General features: G+C 42.0%; 1 protein-coding gene across 6 annotated transcripts in view; it reads right to left on the reverse strand.

The window, feature by feature from the left end:
• GRAMD1C (GRAM domain containing 1C) overlaps positions 1-19,547 on the reverse strand; it is a 116,079-nt gene that overhangs the window by 71,419 nt on the left and 25,113 nt on the right. For 3 of the 6 annotated variants that reach the window (XM_075197413.1, XM_075197412.1, XM_075197415.1), the window contains exon 2: positions 6,106-6,274. The exons of 2 other annotated variants lie outside the window; for them this stretch is intronic. In XM_075197413.1, the coding sequence (XP_075053514.1) occupies positions 6,106-6,219 (114 nt within the window). In that variant the 5' untranslated portion in view covers positions 6,220-6,274. Of the gene's footprint in view, positions 1-6,105; positions 6,275-17,671; positions 17,794-19,547 lie in introns of those variants that run through there. One more of the 6 variants, XM_075197414.1, reaches the window with a different exon arrangement.

Genomic DNA, 19,547 nt, shown 5'->3' on the forward strand with positions numbered 1-19,547 from the left:
AATGTATCAAGCTGTTGATTTGGCCGCTCCTAAGGTTCCCTCTATCTCTCTGATGGATATTTATGCTTATCCAGCCCAAGGATGGCCTGTTTCAATGAGAGCTCCGTTGATCATATGTTGTGGGTTCATAGCAATTAACCTCACACCTTCGGCCTACTTAATTTATAAAGAAGTAACGAAGGAATAGTCCACATCTGTCCAATAAACAGCTTTTGAGCCAATTGTCCAATTACTTCCTTGAAAAAGAGGGAGCTACATATTAAACAGCTGTAAATACCAAAATTGTCCTCCAATGTAGATGTGAATAAATTAAAGCCGATAATCTGTACTTTATACACATTATAAAGCTGTAACTTGAACATGTTTTGGTAAATAACTAAAATAAGAAAAATTGTTTCAGTGTCCAAATATATATGGACCTAACTGTATATTCCTGGTGAAACAATACATAACAGCAAAGGTCCTCCCCTCTGTCTCCTCCCATTGCTACAGGAAAATGGCTACCACCTCGCTCATTAACATTACTGGACACTGGGGCAGTGAGAGGGTTAACAGGAAGATGGATAAACGGTCTGCAGGCGGCAGTAACAACATTGGGAACGTTTGCCTCAGGGTGTTATGTACATTTTACAGGGCAGAACAGCCTATTACAGTGATATTAAAACACTGAGTTACAATATAGGAGCGAGCACAAAGAAAGCTTTGTCATATTAAATAACAGATGGTCCCAGGTGACTCACTGGCTCCATCCGCTCAGCAGCCATTATCTGGGACAGAGGCATTAGTTCTTGCTCTTACACGCAGACGGCTTTTATCTAATATTTGACACTGTTCCAGATGTTGCTCCTTACCGTTATTCTTTTTCTTCTCAGGAGTCACTTACATGTGACATGGTGATGTTAGGAACACGGACTGAACATTAACAGGACTACGTCTGTGCCTGAATGGACTGCGAGAGCCTCCACCAGAAAGTCTAACCTATATTCGTACGTGAGTCGGTTTTCTTTCCGCACAAAGTTGCATCCTCTGTAAAGATCTGCTCGGCTCTCATTAATGAGACAAACAGGCTTTTGGAAGTTCACTGATAAAGTGTCTTTACTAACTGACCATCCTTTGTCATACAGGTCTGGCACTTTTTAGCTGGAATTTGGCTAATGTGCCACCTGTTTGACCCTGGATTTAGTAAGCCCACAAACATAAACTGAATTCATATGACAAAGAAGCACTTTTATAGAAGTAAATTCTTACACACGTATGCGGCCATCACCCGACCACACTAATGGTTCTCTAGCGGATCCGGCTCTTCGTACACCTGTATGGCTAAAACCGGGAGATCTGGACAGTCGACTGATGATCAGCTCATGTAGAGTTGTAGGGTTATTTTCAAGTTGAAGAATACAATTTCCAGCACATGAAATTATGAAATGTATTATCTGTACACCGCACAGATTACACAAATCATGCAAAGAAATGAACATGGATCTCCCTTAAAGAAAGCCCCCCAATAACTCGCATCTTTCTTGCCATCTGGGATTATACCACATGGGCATATTAATTAGAGATGTGACCCTCGTGTTTCGGTTACAAAACCGGTATTGGTTCTAAACCGACTTCGTGTTTCGGCTTTGCTACCGGTTTTGGCAAATAAACGCAAAAGGTTTTGGGTTTGGAACTGGATTTAATTAAATATATTGAAACATAAATAAAATAAAGGGATTTTGAGCTCTTTTTGCTCCTATATTAAAATGTATAGCATTAACATTCATTTCCAGTTATTTCCAGTCTATTGTCTAATGATCCCTTCACAAGAAACAATTTTCACCAATTATGGCCAAAGTCTGCAGCGATCTGTCTTAATGAAGGATTTTGTCATCTTCCATCATTGTATTTGCTTTCTCTGATTCAATTCAAAAAATAATAAACTGCTTAGTGTTGATATCTCCCTTTCATTGCACCCAAACCTCCTTTGCATGCTCAGAGTTACTATTGCTGTAATTGAGTAAATAAATAACCACAGGATACCAATGTAAATTTGGTAAAAGGTCACAGTTTTTATTTAAACAAAAATTGTGGTGGAGAGAGCAATGCGAGTCAGCTAATAACTAATAGCAAAACCATCAGTGGAAGGTCAGATTGTTATTACACCACTGGTCCCAGGATATAATCCATTATGATGTTACAGCTTCCTAGTAACTGTCATAAGCTTCTAGAACTAGCAGGAGAGGCCTTCACCTATAGCAGCCGCCTTTCCCGTTGGGTTGGACTCACTCACAGGTACTGTGATGCACCCAGGATTTAACTCAATGTAGTAAAAGCTTATGAGCAGGAACTGGTAGCATGGAGATAGGAGCACAACCTCCAAAATCTACTCAGGAGGCAATAATTTAATTACAGCCACGCGCCCCGGCTCCCTGTCACTAGCCAGGACGAAACGACATTATGAGGCTTCCCGGATGACCTGGCGTCAGAGTGAGTACACCACTTCTTGGGGACCACCTCTGCTGTCTCGGGAAGTCCCCGTTACCCCGGTGTTGGACGAAGCTTTTCCCGGGGAAATGGTTTTTTCCTCCCTCCCTCCCACATAAATATTTACGAGTCCCCTGGTTTGATTTAGGAGGGCAGCATTATGGCACAGAGCATATAAGGAAAATAAGATAGGAAAGCCCTGCTCTTGGCTATTGATGAATGCTCTGGCAAAGTATTGTGTGCCTAATCTTTGAATTTTTGTAGTTTGGGTGCAGGCCACCTTCATTCATTTACTTTCCAAAATGTCTAACTCTATTCATTCATACCATTGTCCATCCAATGACCTTTGTCTGTTACTGTAGCTTCACTGTCTATGATGGAGGCTCTCTTACATTCAAAATGTATTGTGTGACTAATCTTTGAATTTTGTAGTATGGATGCAGGCCACCTTCATCTATTTATTTTCCAAAATGTCTAACTCTATTCATTCATACCACTGTCCATCCAATGACCTCTGCCTGTTAATATAATTACAGCCGCAAGCTCCGGCTGCCTGTCACTAGCTGGGACGCAGCGGCAGTGTGAAGCATCCCAGTTGCACTGACATCAGAGTGATTAAACCCCTTCGTGGCGACCGCCTCTGCTGCAAATCTCGGCCAGTCACCTTTACCCCGGGGTTGGACGAAGCTCACCCCAGGGCAATGATTTTACTGCCCTTCCTCCCACATAAATATATACGAGTCCCCTGGTTTGATTCAGAAGGGCAGCATTATGGCACAGATCTACCTCACTCCAAGGACAATGCCATCTTGAATTCCACCATTTAAAATTGTGCCCTCTCATTGTTGTTCAAATGTCTACTAATGCCGCTCTCCGTAAATGTCCATTGTTGACCTAATGAAGGATTTTGTAAATCTGCCATCGATGTATTTGCTTTCTCCGATTCAATTAAAAAAAAAAATAAGATTTGTGGTGTCCGCTGTCTGCTCCTTTGGACTTACCTGTGCTCACTGTGTTCCACCATCCAGATTTGCAGCTTGATCTGGCCTCTGCTTGTCGTGTGTTTTGCACTCCAGCACCATCTCCATACAGACCACTGCTAGTATTACACCAACATTGAATCTGTGTTGCTATAGACTAAACTATTTATCATTTCCTGCATCCCTGGCTCAAACCTGGTTGTCCTGCTACATGTACTGCAGTTAACCCTTCATATCTTGGAACTGTGGTGCTATAGATTAACTATGCTTTTTCATATGTTTGAAACACACCATTGCTTGTTCTAAGTTTGTGTTTTGAGGTTCTCTGCAACAATTGGTTTCCATGTGCATCTGCCTTAATTAACATACTTCATTTTATTCAAACACTTCCGTTTTCTTTGGTGTTCATACTAGGAATTATAACTGTTAATGAAAGCCATGCTCTTGGCAACTGATGAACACTCTGGCAATGTATTGTGTGCCTAATCTTTGAATTTTTATAGTATGGGTGCAGGCCACCTTCATCTCTCAGCATCTTCATTTATTTATATAGCAACAGCAAATTAGGTAACTCTTTACAGCTGGGTTTCTACCTGTCTAAATATCTTCAGAGGAACTGAAAGCCCAAATGCGCATGTGTGAGTGTGGATCATGGATCACCAGCATGTATGAGCCGATCACAGATAACCAGCATCTGTGAGACGATCTCGGATCACCAGCATGTGAGAGCCAATCACGGATCACTAGCATGTGAGAGTCGATCATGGATCACCAGCATGTATGAGCCAATCACAGATAACCAGCATGTGATAGCCGATCTTGGATCACCAGCATGTGAGAGTCGATCACGGATCACCACCATGTGAGAGATGATCACGGATCACCAGCATGTGAGAGATGATCATGGATCACCAGCATGTGAGAGATGATCACGGATCACCACCATGTGAGAGATGATCACGGATCACCACCATGTAAGAGATGATCACGGATAACCAGCATCTGTGAGAGATGATCACGGATCACCAGCATGTGAGAGCCGATCACAGATAACCAGCATCTGTGAGACGATCTCGGATCACCAGCATGTGAGAGCCAATCACGGATCACCAGCATGTGAGAGATGATCACGGATCACCAGCATGTGATACACGGTGCTGACATCTTACAGGAAGAACACAACCTTACACGTCTTTATATTCTGGGGCTGAACCTTTCCACTCCATTCTTATATCCTAATATTTACCCAGGTCTCACAGACTTCTGCTGACTTTGAGACACAATACTCTGCCCCTTGTATGACTTCTTGGTAAAACAGAAAGATAAATAGTTTTCAAGAAATACAAAGAACGTTCATAAGAGCATAACAGCAATGACATGATTACATCCGAGTGCGGAGAATGTGCGTCATCTGTACAGCAGAATGTAGGAGACGTGAGAGTAATGCAGTACGGCAAGATGTAAAATCTCAGCCTGGCGGCATACTCTGTGGTTTGTTACTCAGTTTATAGCGAAAAGAAGAAAACTATTGGAATTAGAAATAAAGAGGGAGCCATGAGGTGGAGATGATGGACATAGTAGGTGCAGAGATGAAGTTAGCACTGAAAGCAGCGGGGTGAGAGAAGTGGGGTGTTATGAGCAGTAAGTAGAAATGATAGATTGGGAAGACAGCAGTGGAAGAGGTCCGAGAGGTGGAGGGGAGAAAGGTTCTGGAGCAGGAAGCGGAGAGACGAGAAGTACTGAGGACAGGAACTGGAGAGACAAGAAGTACTGGGAGAAGGAAGTGGGCACTAGAGAGGTACTGGGAGCAGGACGTGGGCAGTAGAGAGGTACTTGGAACAGGAAGTGGGCAGAAGAGAGGTACTGGGAGCAGGAAGTGGCAATAGAGAGGTACTGGGAGCAGGAAGTGGAGAGATGAGAAGTACTAGGACAGGAAGTGGAGAGACAAGAAGTACTGGGAGCAGGAAGTAGCAGGCGAAGATGTACTAGAAGCAGGAAATGGACAAAACAGAGGTACTGGGAGAAGAAAGTGGGCAGAGGAGAGGTACTGGAAGCATGAAGTGGGCAGTAGAGAGGCAATGGGAGCAGGAAGTGGGCAGTAGAGAGGTACTGGGAGAAGAAAGTGGGCAGAAGAGAGGTACTGGGAGCAGGGAGTGGGCAGTAGAGCGGTAATGGGAGCAGGATGTGGGCAGTAGAGAGGTACTTGGCACAGGAAGTGGAGAGGAGAAGTGTTTTGGGAGAAGGAAGTGTGAAAAGAGAGGTTAGGGAGCAGGAAGTTAATTACTGGGAGAATAGGAGAAGATGGGGCACTGGGTAATGGAAATAAGACAATGAGGAGATTGTAAAACAGACAAAAGATACACAACTATTCTACTACCCAATCTGCCACAATCACTTACTACATTATTCCCAGGGTCACATTTATTTTACTATGTCCACTAATGCAAATATCTGACCAGTCCTAATTCCTGCCTCAGGAACACCAGGAACATCAACTGGATAAACAAAGGGAAACAATTTACTAATTAACCAATAAATATTTCCCTACAGTGCAGATGGGTCATTAACTCAGTGTAACTGAGGAACGGTCCCAGTGTAAGGACCAGTCACTGAGCAGAGAAGGAGGAGATCAGTAGTTCCACACTCACATTCTACTTACATTGGCCTTCTGCTCCTCTTCGTTCCCTCTGGGCTGTTCCAGAGAGGCTCTCCCGAGCAAGGGACTGTCCTCCGCTGGTCTGTTGGCTAATACTGGCCTAGGTACAACTGCCATTACACCCCAGTCTCTGGACAAGCCCCCCTCTTCTTATCCCAGTTATTTCACGAGACTGATGGGGAAAAATAGAAACTGGTTATAGAATCTAAACAGGAACTATATGAGTTGGCCTAACTTTCACCAGAGAGATAGAGGTTAATTATATCAACCACCCATGTATTCCACTGGCAGATACACAGAAGAAACACACCTTTAGAGATGAGGTAATACAAGTGAAAGGATTTGATAGAAAGAGCCATCACGTAAAACAGACAGACACCACAGGGAAAAATCACTTGTCTAAAGTAATTTTATATTCTTGAAGCATGAGCATACTTCTAATTTCCATAATCATAGAGAAGGAGCCTCGAAAACCTCTGGAAGATTTATTTTGATGGAGTGTAATACCTTGTTATAACCTCCAGGTGTCACTGCTGCTATGGCTGTGTATGGAGAGATATTAAGACATACAACACTGACATCTTCAGGAGCATGGTGGAATTGCACTCCATAAATAAACACTTAGGGCTAGATTTATTAAACTGCGGGTTTGAAAAAGTTGAGATGTTGCCTATAGCAACCAATCAGATTCTAGCTTTCATTTATTTAGTGCATTCTACAAAATTACAGCTAGAATCTGATTGGTTGCTATAGGCAGCATCTACACTTTTTCAAACCCGCAGTTTAGTACATATACCCCTTAATATCTGCTCACAATTCACAATAGTGAATATAGAAACAATTTAAGCAGAGTGGACAGATTCTAAAAACATATATTAAAAAAAGCTATATCAATGTTGTCAATAATTACACATTTACATAGAAAATTCCAACATATTTCTGGAGTGTATAAGTAGTAACACATTGAGCTTCAAAAACACATAAATATTACAGAACACAAACATATACAGTTGTCACATGTACAAATGTGACAGATAAAGATTATGTACATTTGCAATACACATGATTTACACAAAACTACACAATACACATTAATTACCTTTTTTATCCCAGCATGTGTGTCACATTATGATCTACAACAAATCAAAAACTAGCTCTTTTCAACCCCTCTCTACAGAGCTCTGACACACAACATGCATCTGTCCTGTGGATATGGTGGCTGGGGGAGTGTGGAATGGTGTATTTAACTGTACAAAAGTTAGCAGCACAAAAGACAAAATTTGAGGTTTGTGACATCATGGCTGTTGTGTACCAACACATGGGGTCTATACACACAATGATGGTGTCTTTTCAACTTCCAAAAAGAAGACTTGACCAAGGGCAATGTAAAGTTACATAATTAAATATAGATTCAAAACAGTTTCTTTAAAATAAAAACAGATATAGTAAAACTACACTTGTGTACTTTTCATGCCATTTGAAGCCTGTGGAAATGCTAGAGGGTCTGGATAAACTTCAGTAGTAGTCTGATCCCAAAAAACTGACAATCACTAAAATCATTTCAACACTTTTTAAAACGTATTCTTTTTTTGCCCAAGCCCCCATTCTGACGGCAAGAAGTGTGCTGGTATGCTAACCATTTTTACAACATTTGTACTGCTCTTTGTCTAAATAGGTTCCATAAATATTATAATTCTCTTCCGGAACATAGCAGAATTAAGGCATTAAGTCCACCAAACATGACAAGTTTTTCCGCACATATGCACATGAAACATGATTACGTTATATTGATTCCTTATGAAAATACATGACAACAGGCATCTCTGAAAGAACCATAACAACCCTGTCATATAAAACAAGCCTCTAAAGCATACTTCAAAACACATTAACCCCTTGTTGGCTTACACCCAGTGATTTGCTGGAAACCATATTACTTAAAGCAATTCCAGATTTTAGGATTGATCATGATTACATTAATGTATTATTTTGCAAATTTTCCTGATTAGGCAATGTCAGTTTAGTATATAATAGACATATTAAAGCATACCTGTCATATGGTGTTTAAAAACAGGTTCATTTTAACATTTTTCGGCAATCAGAAGGCAACAAAGAGTGAGATCTCACCAAGGATAATCTTTACTATGGGGAATCATTACTCTGGCGATCACTTGGTTGCTGTGCGCACTTGTCATTGGTGCGTGTGGAATTTCCGTTGAATATTTTAGTGATGGGCAGCCTAGCGCTTCTAAACTGCTAAGCACAGCCCTAGGGAACATAACAATTCTTACTTTACGTTACCCCGACTGTCCAAAACGAAATATTGGGACAGTATTAAAGAACCATCAACCAGAAACCGAGATTTCATCACAATAATCAACAAAATACCAGGGATTCCAGGTTCTGCACATATTTAATTCCGGCCAGGAGAAACCTCTCTAATCGGGGTGTAATGCTAAATACAGATTCATAGTCACAGCATTGGTTTATAAGAGTTTATAATGAGGTTCTGAGCATTATACTGTCACTCACACAAAGGTGCTTTCTGTGCTCATCATATTACTGCCCCAGGTACCCAGCGCATTATCTTCTCCTTAATCCTGTACATTGCTGGCAGCAGATGCTCCCACACAAGAACTAGGTGTTTACACTGTCTGAGTGGATAAATACCAGGATCATGTGGCAGTCATTTGCTGTGTGACACCGCTGTTGGGCACATGCCATGGCCGGTTGTAGGGGGCAGGGTGGGAGATGGTGATGTGCTTTGTATGAAATATATTGTGCCTCCATTATAATGGTTCACAGGTTACTTATCTCACGGTCGCATGGCTCTGGTTGTGTGCGGCTCTGCCTGGGATTGAACCCAGGACCTCAGTCCATTCTCTGCTCAACCTAATGAGTTCCCAGCACCCTCCAGGACTACATATGGACTATTAGTGCACTGGAGGTTGCTGGAGCATCGTGTGGATTATCCCTGTGTCTGCCCTGCTTTGGAATCTTTGATCTGTGCTTGTTGCATTTTTATTTTATTCTTAGTCCTTAGTCATATTATTTATTAAGAAATGGTGATAGGGCTGTTTTTGGATTGCCACTTATCACATTGATAGAAAACCACCAATCGCTATGATTTATCATTAAAATCTTGCAGGGGCAGCTGAACGATACTGCCATGTTGATATCGGGAGCAGTGAGGCTTAATTTACCGCTTCGCCCAACCAGTCACAGTTATTACCGCTTGTCCAGTCAGTCACAGTATTTACAGCTTCGCCCAGCCAGTCACAGGGGGTTTGCAAATGCATTACCCTGCTGGATATTCCACGGTCAACTGTAAGTGATATTATTAGAAAGTGGAAGCTTTTAGGAACAACAGCGACTCGAAGCCACGAAGCAGAAGACCACGTAAAATCACAGAGCAGGGTCAACGACTGCTAAGGCGCGTGGTGCACAAAAGTCACCAATGCTCTGCTGATTCCATAGCTAAAGAGTTCCGAACTTCCACTGGCATTAATGTAAGCACAAAAACTGTGCAGCAGGAGCTTAATGTAATGGGTTTTCATGGCCGAGCAGCTGCATGCAAGTCTCACATCACCAAGACCAATGCCCAGCCTCGGATGGAGTGGTGTAAAACACACCAACATTGGACTGTGGAGCAGTGGAAATGTGTTCTGTGGAGTGACGAATCCCACTTCTCTGTTTGGTGGATGCCGGGAGAACGTTACCTATCTGACTGCATTATGCCAACAGTGACGTTTGATTGAGGAGGGATAATGGGGCTGTTTTTCAGGGTTTGTGCTAGGCACCTTATCTCCAATGCAGGGCGATCTTAATGCTTCCAACATACCAAGTCATTTTGGACAATACTATGCTTCCAAATTTGTGGCAACAGTTTGGGGAAGGCTCTTTTCTATCCCAACATGACTGTGCCCCAGTGCACAAAGCAAGGACTACAAAGACATGGTTTGATGAGTTTGGTGTGGAAGAACTTGACTGGCCGCACAGAGCGCTGACCTCAACCCCCGCGAACACTTTTGGGATGAACTGGAACGGAGATTGCGAGCCAGGACTTCTCCTCCAACATCAGTGTCTGACCTCATAAATGCTCCACAGAATGAATGGGCGCTAATTCCCAGAGAAATACTCCAACATCTTGTGGAAAGTCTTCCAAGAAGAGTGGAAGCTGTTATCGCTGAAAAAGGGGGACCAACTCCATATTAAAGTATATGTATTTGAATACAATGTCGTTACAGTCCCTGTTGGTGTAATAGTCAAGCGTCTGAATACTTTTGTCCATATAATATATATATATATATATATATACGCGGAATTAGTGGCGCTATATAAATAAATGATGATGATGATGATGATGATATATATATATATATATATATATATATTTTATTTATTTTTTTATTTTATTTTTTTTAAATAATTCCCATTTGAAAAAAAATGCCTTGTGCATCCCGTTATACTGTCCAATTGCCTGTGTCTGCTGCTAACATTTCCTTATCTCTCTGTCCTGGTCTTGTCACCCACAACTTGCCCTGGTGTAGTTCTAAACTTCCTTGTGCTATCCAAGTCCATATACAGAAGAACCTGCTGAGATGGGGAACTCAGTTGGCTAATAGTGGTTTAGGTTTGTTCCCCATCTGTGTTAATCCTGCCTCAGTCTCTGATCTCCTGTGAGTGTGTGCACTGCTCTCTGAAATTGACCACACTTAAGTTTTGACCCTTCCAGCTGTAGACTCCTGACCGTGGCAGATGGCTATCCTTGCTGTGACTCTCTAACCCTTGATATATGTAATATAGCTATCAGTTCCTCTATGTATAACCTCCCCTCCTGCACATTTATATTAGCTTCTGCCCAGAGATTCTGTTCTCCCTCAGTTACTGATCAGCAATCCCCTGGTGAACTTTACCTCTTGTAGTAATAAGTGGCTACGGGATCAGTATTTCACAGGTCGGATATAGGCTGTAATACAAGACTGGTTTCCATTTACATAATTCAGTCTATGTATATTCTGCCGAAACACAGGTAATATCTGCAGAACATATCTATGTAGTGGACAGTTTGTGGCCCAACCTATACCAAATAACTGTATTAAATATCATCATGATAACACTCACTTGGTGCTGGTGCAATGTTCTAGTTCACATTATAGAAAAATGTTTAGAAACTGCTTCAAAAACGGTTACAATTTACATTTTAGTAATTTTCCCAACTGTATATTGTTCAACTGGAAAAATGTAAAGACTTTAAACATAAATCTAGCTCTAACTGAGCAGCGGTGTAAGATATTGTTTCCTGTGAAGCTCAATAACCTCTGTCTGCATTTTATATATATTTCCTGTTTGTACGTCTCAAAGCGTTCCTCTCATAGCCCCCATTACGTCATACTAAAGTAGGCAAGCTTTGGTTCTGGGGCCATTGTGAAACTACAAGTCCCAGCAATCCCTCCAAGCCAAAGATATGTTAACCCCCCCCCAGCGCTTCACTCAAAATGCTGCTTGATGAGTCTCAGGTAAACATTCACCAATTTACCAAAATACACAGTAAAAAATATAAAACTCCTTCAGTGCAATTATATCTCCTAAATAAGGTATTCTTATATTTTAGCGTGATGATTTCTTAGACATCTGAAGTCTATGCAGCTTTCATAGGGAAGTTTCTCATGAATTCATAAAAGAGAAGAAAAATACACAATAGTGTGATATTGTAGGGATCAAATTATATACAATATATGTATGCAATCTCAGGAAGAATTCATATAACTCCCAATGTATGGTGATCCCACATTGATTGGGCCCCAAAGTGAGGCTACTCACAAGACTGTGATAGAATATAGGCCTTGGGAATCTTTCTTTCAGGATTTCTTCCATAAACACCACGTTGTTAAATGGAACCAGAGGTGTAAGGATTCACAGTGGTATATATGGATGTATTCACATGGGCCCTGAGAAATGTCCAAATCGCTTGAGTCTCCTGACATCTGAGATGGTATGAAGGTGGGTGTTTCTTACAGATAAAATTGAACCAAATGGTGTTCTCCTGCTCCAACATGTTTCGACTCATCTGAGTCTTTGTCAAAGTGCAGAGAAAATCTAAGCCTAAATTTTACTCCTAAAGGTCACAATTATAGTTTGGAAGATGTCCTATCACAAAATCCAAGTCCAGTTTCTCACAATTCAGTAAAGTAAATAAAAATACTTACTCTGTAATCCATGAGTGAGGACTAATCACAGGGTTTAACAGTCCAAGTAGTACTCTACAATCAAGCCATTAGGAAGCACATGTCTGACGATCGATTAAACCCTCTACTGTCTCATCCACATGAAATATCCAACTGTTTAAACCTTTACGTGAAACTATAGTGCACAATGATTGGTGCCTGAACACAGAATACTTGTCACCTCCTGTCACCTGCATTTGGATACTAATGAGATATTAATGGAGCTTTGAGTCACTGGACATAACCAATGGATGCCGCAGGTTGCTGGTGGATTACTAATTGTTTGGCAATGTGGCCGTGCAAGTCCTGTGCTAATTACGCTGCACTAATGAATTATGTAATGTATATGTAATGAATTATGTAAGTCATAAAACAGACATGACACTGCAAGTCCCATTACGCAATCAAGGGAATGCAGAGAATGTAATAGAACAATGCCAGAAATCCCACATCACAAGTCATGTGCAGAAGTAAGTCAAGAACATATCACCACATGATCCGTATTAAAGCATCTACTCCAAGAAAACTTTCACCCTTCCCACTTCAAAAACTACAAGCTTAATTACTATCAGAGTACACGTGTGGTAAGTGGTAATTGGCCCAAAAAATGTTCATAAAGCCAGATAATTATTCTACTAAAATTGTGAGGATAATTATCGGTCATGACAATCAATGAGGACAGAAGGTGACTGCTATCGACCTGTTGGTGAGGTCAGAAGATGACTGCTGTTGGTCCATTGCTGCTCTCAAAAGATGATGGCTATTAGCCTAATGGTGTAGTTGGAAGATGACTGCCGTCAGCCTGTTGGTGTAGTTGGAAGATGACTGCCGTCAGCCTGTTGGTGTAGTTGGAAGATTACTGCCGTCAGCCTGTTGGTGTAGTAGGAAGATGACTGCTGTCAGCCTGTTGGTGTAGTTGGAAGATGACTGCCGTCAGCCTGTTGGTGTAGTAGGAAGATGACTGCTGTCAGCCTGTTGGTGTAGTTGGAAGATTACTGCCGTCAGCCTGTTGGTGTAGTAGGAAGATGACTGCTGTCAGCCTGTTGGTGTAGTTGGAAGATGACTGCCGTCAGCCTGTTGGTGTAGTAGGAAGATGACTGCTGTCAGCCTGTTGGTGTAGTTGGAAGATGACTGCCGTCAGCCTGTTGGTGTAGTAGGAAGATGACTGCCTCCAGTCTGTTGGTGTAGTTGGAAGATGACTGCTGTCAGCCTGTTGGTGTAGTTGGAAGATGACTGCCGTCAGCCTGTTGGTGTAGTTGGAAGATTACTGCCGTCAGCCTGTTGGTGTAGTTGGAAGATGACTGCCGTCAGCCTGTTGGTGTAGTAGGAAGATGACTGCTGTCAGCCTGTTGGTGTAGTTGGAAGATGACTGCCGTCAGCCTGTTGGTGTAGTAGGAAGATGACTGCCTCCAGTCTGTTGGTGTAGTTGGAAGATGACTGCTGTCAGCCTGTTGGTGTAGTTGGAAGATGACTGCCGTCAGCCTGTTGGTGTAGTTGGAAGATTACTGCCGTCAGCCTGTTGGTGTAGTTGGAAGATTACTGCCGTCAGCCTGTTGGTGTAGTAGGAAGATGACTGCCTCCAGTCTGTTGGTGTAGTTGGAAGATGACTGCTGTCAGCCTGTTGGTGTAGTTGGAAGATGACTGCCGTCAGCCTGTTGGTGTAGTTGGAAGATGACTGCCGTCAGTCTGTTGGTGTAGTTGGAGGATGACTGCCGTCAGCCTGTTGGTGTAGTTGGAAGATGACTGCCGTCGTCTGTTGGTGTAGTTGGAAGATGACTGCTGTCAGCCTGTTGGTGTAGTTGGAAGATGACTGCTGTCAGCCTGTTGGTGTAGTTGGAAGATGACTGCCGTCAGCCTGTTGGTGCATTCGGAAGATGACTGCCGTCAGCCTGTTGGTGTAGTTGGAAGATGACTGCCGTCAGACTGTTGGTGTAGTTGGAAGATGACTGCCGTCAGACTGTTGGTGTAGTTGGAAGATGACTGCCGTCAGACTGTTGGTGTAGTTGGAAGATGACTGCCGTCAGCCTGTTGGTGTAGTTGGAAGATGACTGCTGTCAGCCTGTTGGTGTAGTTGGAAGATGACTGCTGTCAGCCTGTTGGTGTAGTTGGAAGATGACTGCCGTCAGCCTGTTGGTGCATTCGGAAGATGACTGCCGTCAGCCTGTTGGTGTAGTTGGAAGATGACTGCCGTCAGACTGTTGGTGTAGTTGGAAGATGACTGCCGTCAGACTGTTGGTGTAGTTGGAAGATGACTGCCGTCAGACTGTTGGTGTAGTTGGAAGATGACTGCCGTCAGACTGTTGGTGTAGTTGGAAGATGACTGCCGTCAGCCTGTTGGTGTAGTTGGAAGATGACTGCTGTCAGTCTGTTGGTGTAGTTGGAAGATGACTGCCGTCAGTCTGTTGGTGTAGTTGGAAGATGACTGCTGTCAGCCTGTTGGTGTAGTTGGAAGATGACTGCCTTCATCCTGTTGGTGTAGTTGGAAGATGACTGCCTTCATCCTGTTGGTGTAAGTTGACTGCTGTTGGCCTTTTGGTGTGCTCAATTGGTGACGTATATAAGCCCTTTGGTGTGGGCAGGAGATGACTGCTATTGGACTGCACCAAGACATTAAAAGATAATCCCGTGGCTCAGTTGTTAGGCAAAGATGCAGGATCTGCCCATGAGCGGCAACGGTAACTAAAACAAGATTGATACAACCTAATTGCTGATTGGTTGCTCTGGGTTACTGAACACTTGTGATTACCGGTGGTCATTTAATTAGGTACTAAAATGTGTAGAAACTACACAACTACCATTTCTTAGTGTGAAACAATATGCCTATTTAATGAGCTAAAACACTTATTTCAACAGACACTCAAATAAATTAGAAAACAATATTGGACTTAATCTAGAAAATATTTTCCTATAGGTGCTGGGCAGATCTGGTCAAACTGCTACACATCTAATGTGTGCAAAAACAAGATTTTGATTTGCCGGAGTGGATATAATAATGTTGCAGACTGTGGAGAGAGTACATAGACACACCTGATGCTGTGGAAGCCTGAAAATCCCAAAAAGGCTGCATAGTTACCAACAGTTACATGTGGCTCTAACCGCTGCCTGGCTCACACTTTCGTGGGATGCCTTTTGCTCCCTCTAGGTGGGGAAGCACATGGATATGCACAGATCAACCAATATAAAAGGCAAATCTAAATGTAAAATTGTGCCGCTTGATCAAAAAGCCCCGATAGCCCCTTGTTGTCATGAGTGATTTCATACCTAAGAGAGGGTCATATGAGCAGTAGTTCAAGAAAATTAAAGGAAAAGTTATACATAATTTAGGGTGTGCTTGTAAGGTGATAGAGGGCAACTCTTGGAGGTGACATTTGGTTTTACCATATACATGAATCTCACTGAGTCTATATAGCCACAAACTGCAGTTCAAAGGGTCAGCTCAGAATGACAATTAAGAAGTGGGATGCAGGCATGCTACCATGCAAGACCCTTGTGGAATCATATTATTTCCAAACCTTGATGAAGTACCTATCCCACCTGGCAGATAATTTGGGTGCTTAGGAAACTTAGTTCAAATATAGCCAAGCATCTATGTACACATTTCAGAAGATGTTCAAAAATCATCTTACAATAGAAAATAGGTTCTGCGGCCACCTGCTAACTGAACCCCCCCCTTAAATGTGCAATCTACACACCTTGAAGCTCATTCAAATATCTTGTCTGGCGTCATACATTGTTATTTTTCCATGTGGGTGCAATACAAAGAGTGTTCCTATGCCCAGCCTGCAAAATCCTGTGGCTGTGGAATTCAACGGGTTTTGTAATGCTAATACATGTATAAAGTCTTGTAAGTAATATATGTATAAACGGTAAGTTTTGATGTCATTACTAACAATCAATGAGTTCTGATCAATCACTTCAGTATTTATTAAATAAACGCCTCTAGCTGTATATTATTACTGATATTAAATGTCACCTTGGATTTTTCAATACCTGTATAAAAGCACTTGGCCTGCAGCCTGTGCTGGTCACAAAGCTCCTCAGTGACTTGTAATATCCTAATATCTACTCTACAGTCAGGATACCGGCCAGTATGTGGATTACTTAGCTCCAAAGTAAAAGTTTCACATGCCCAGGGTACCCATATTGGAAACAGAAAAACAGGCTCATGTCTGTAAGTCTATGTCATGCTTTCATTTGAGTGCTAAAATGTTAATATTTTAAGACTTTTAATGAAGACATCTCAGAACCCACAGTCATCCTTATAGTGGTAAACGTCAGACTGTCATTGTGAAACTGAGATACATGTAAAGTTCATTTACTTTATTATTGTCAGCAATAACGACAAACTAGCCAACCATGTGCAGCCCCAAAATCTTTGTAATGCTTGAAAATGGTTCGCTAGCAATCGTCTGGAATAATTTGGGCATACCCTAAAATACACTCAGCAGAAGACTATTGTTCATACAACAACTGAAAAGCCACAGGACAATTATAATATGACAGTGTAATCACTCACACAAACTATGTAGGTAGATGTAGGTGTGTCTGTGGTGCTCACGCGTGTTGTTTCCCTGTTAGCACGGTACTTAGTCAGTGTAAACAGATAATGTGGGAGACTCCTAGTCAGGGAAGCCAGTTTTTCCAGACCAGCAACAAAAAATATCCCTTTACCATACTCATCACTCACGATGAGCAATTATCACACATTGACTTATAGAGTGGTTACTTATTTCCTAAAAATAAGCTCTAATAACCATTAAGGTGTTTTAATGAAGTGGTCACAGAATACCTGTTCATCCTATTACTTCACTATCTGCCCCCAACCATGGGCTGCCCAAGAAGGACAGCTGTTCTGGACTTGTGGACTTTATACCTGTGGGGGGTTAATAGCCTGCCTCACCTGCCTCTGTGCTTTATATTCCTGCCCCTTGCTCTGCTCTATGCTGGTAATCCATGTACTGCCTTATAAATCTGTTATTTCACTATCTTCCACATCCATGGACTGCCTTATCATTCTGTTACTTCACAATCTCCACCATCCATGGACTGCCTTATCATTCTGTTACTTCACAATCTCCACCATCCATGTACTGCCTTATCATTCTGTTACTTCACCATCCATGTACTGCCTTATCATTCTGTTACTTCACCATCCATGTACTGCCTTATCATTCTGTTACTTCACTATTTCCCCAATCCATGGATTCCTTTATCGTTCTGTTACTTCACCATCTCCCCTATCCATCTACTGCCTTATCGTTCTGTTACTCCACTATCTGCCCCATACATGGACTGCCTTATCATTATGTTATGTGATCAACTGCCCCATCCATGTACTGCCTTACCGGTCTGTTACTTCACCATCTCCCCCATCCATGGACTGCCTTATCATTCAGTTACTTCAAACCGGCTCTCATCCATGCACTGCCTTATTACTATGTCATTTTTATGTTTTGATCCTTAATCCACATTTCTGTCATACGAGGAAGCTGTGACCTATTTTGAGAATAAAGGACAGCAGCATCTTTAGGTAATCATCCTGTTTGGTCATTGGTCTAACAGTGACTGTAACTTGGATAAATGATCTGTAACTGAATAGAAGTAACACAAAAAGCTTTTTAGATTTGTATAGTAGATACAAGTAACGACTGGGAGAGGAAAACAATACATCTCTACAGATAGTCTCCAGGCCCTTAGATCCAGGTATCTTTTCTTCATATTCTCTGTTTATCTATTTTTCTTTAGTATCTTTTCATATATTTATGTGTGCTTTCAAAAATAGTTTCCTATCACTTCTACATTATTTAGTGTGTTCTTAATACATATAATTATATTCATTATCTATCACTAATGTGATATTATGAGTTAAAGATAAGATGCTTCATATCCTTTATGTCTTTCTTCTGTTGCATAAAATTATTACAATAACAGAATAATGTATTCATGTTATAAGTTTGTGCAGAAGTTATCCTAGAAAGGCCACATGGACAGCACAGTGGCGTAGTGGTTAGCACTTCTGCCTCCCAGCACTGGGGTCATGAGTTCAATTCCTAACCAGGCCCTATCTGTGTGGAGTTTGTATGTTCTCCCTGTGTTTGCGTGGGTTTCCTCCGGGTGCTCTGGTTTCCTCATACACTCCAAAAACATACTGGTAGGTTAATTGGCTGCTGACAAAAAATGAACACTAGTCTGAGTGTGTCAGGAGTTTTAGACTTGCCTCCCCAATGGGGCAGGGACTGATGTGCATGATAAAATACAGCGCTACGAAATATATAAATAAATAGTGATGATGATGTTTAAGAAACTCTCCTCATTTCCATGAAGGTGCCTTTACCATTGACCCACCAGGGTAGAGCACCTAGCATGAGACTTCATGGATCGGACGGGCTTTATAAATGCTATTGTCTCAGCCCTTTGGTGTCTTTCAAGTTGTTTGACCATGTTAATCCTGGGTCAGTCATAAACAATCCTAAATCTCTATTCACAGGCTTTAACCCTAAAGCTAACATTAGGGGAACACATAAACGAAAGCTAACTATAACTCCTAGAGCCACCAGGATTACTAATAAAGCTCTCATCTTGTTCCCTGCATTCTTAGAATGTTAGAGCCTCACACAACGTAATATGTATCATAATCATCAGCAGCAGCTATTTATATAGCGCCACTAATTCTGCAGCGCTGTACAGAGAACTCACTCACATCAGTCCCTGCCCCAGTGGAGCTTACAGTCTAGATTCCCCAACACACACACACACACACAGTCTAGGGTCAAATTGATAGCAACCAATTAACCGACAAGTATGTTTTTGGAGTGTATTAGGGCACCGAAGGAAACCCACGCAAACACTGGGAGAACATACAAACTCTTCACAGATAAGGCCATGGTCAGGAATCCAACTCATGACCCCAGTACTGTGAGGCAGAAGTGCTAACCACTGAGCCACCATGCTTTCCCAGACATGTCCTTATCTGTTTGGAGTTTGTATGTTCTCCCCGTGTTTGTGTGGGTTTCCTCCGGTGCCCTAATACACTACAAAAACATATTGGTAGGTTAATTGGCTGCTGACAAACAATGACGTGTGTCTCTATCGCCGGAGACTTAGTAAATCTAGCCCTAAGCTGCGGGTTTGAAAAAGTGGGGATGTTGCCTATATCAACCAATCAGATTCTAGCTATCATTTTGTAGAAGGTGCTAAATAAATGAAAGCTAGAATCTGATT

Source organism: Mixophyes fleayi, chromosome 2, assembly GCF_038048845.1.
Source record: "Mixophyes fleayi isolate aMixFle1 chromosome 2, aMixFle1.hap1, whole genome shotgun sequence".
Lineage (NCBI taxonomy): Eukaryota > Metazoa > Chordata > Amphibia > Anura > Limnodynastidae > Mixophyes > Mixophyes fleayi.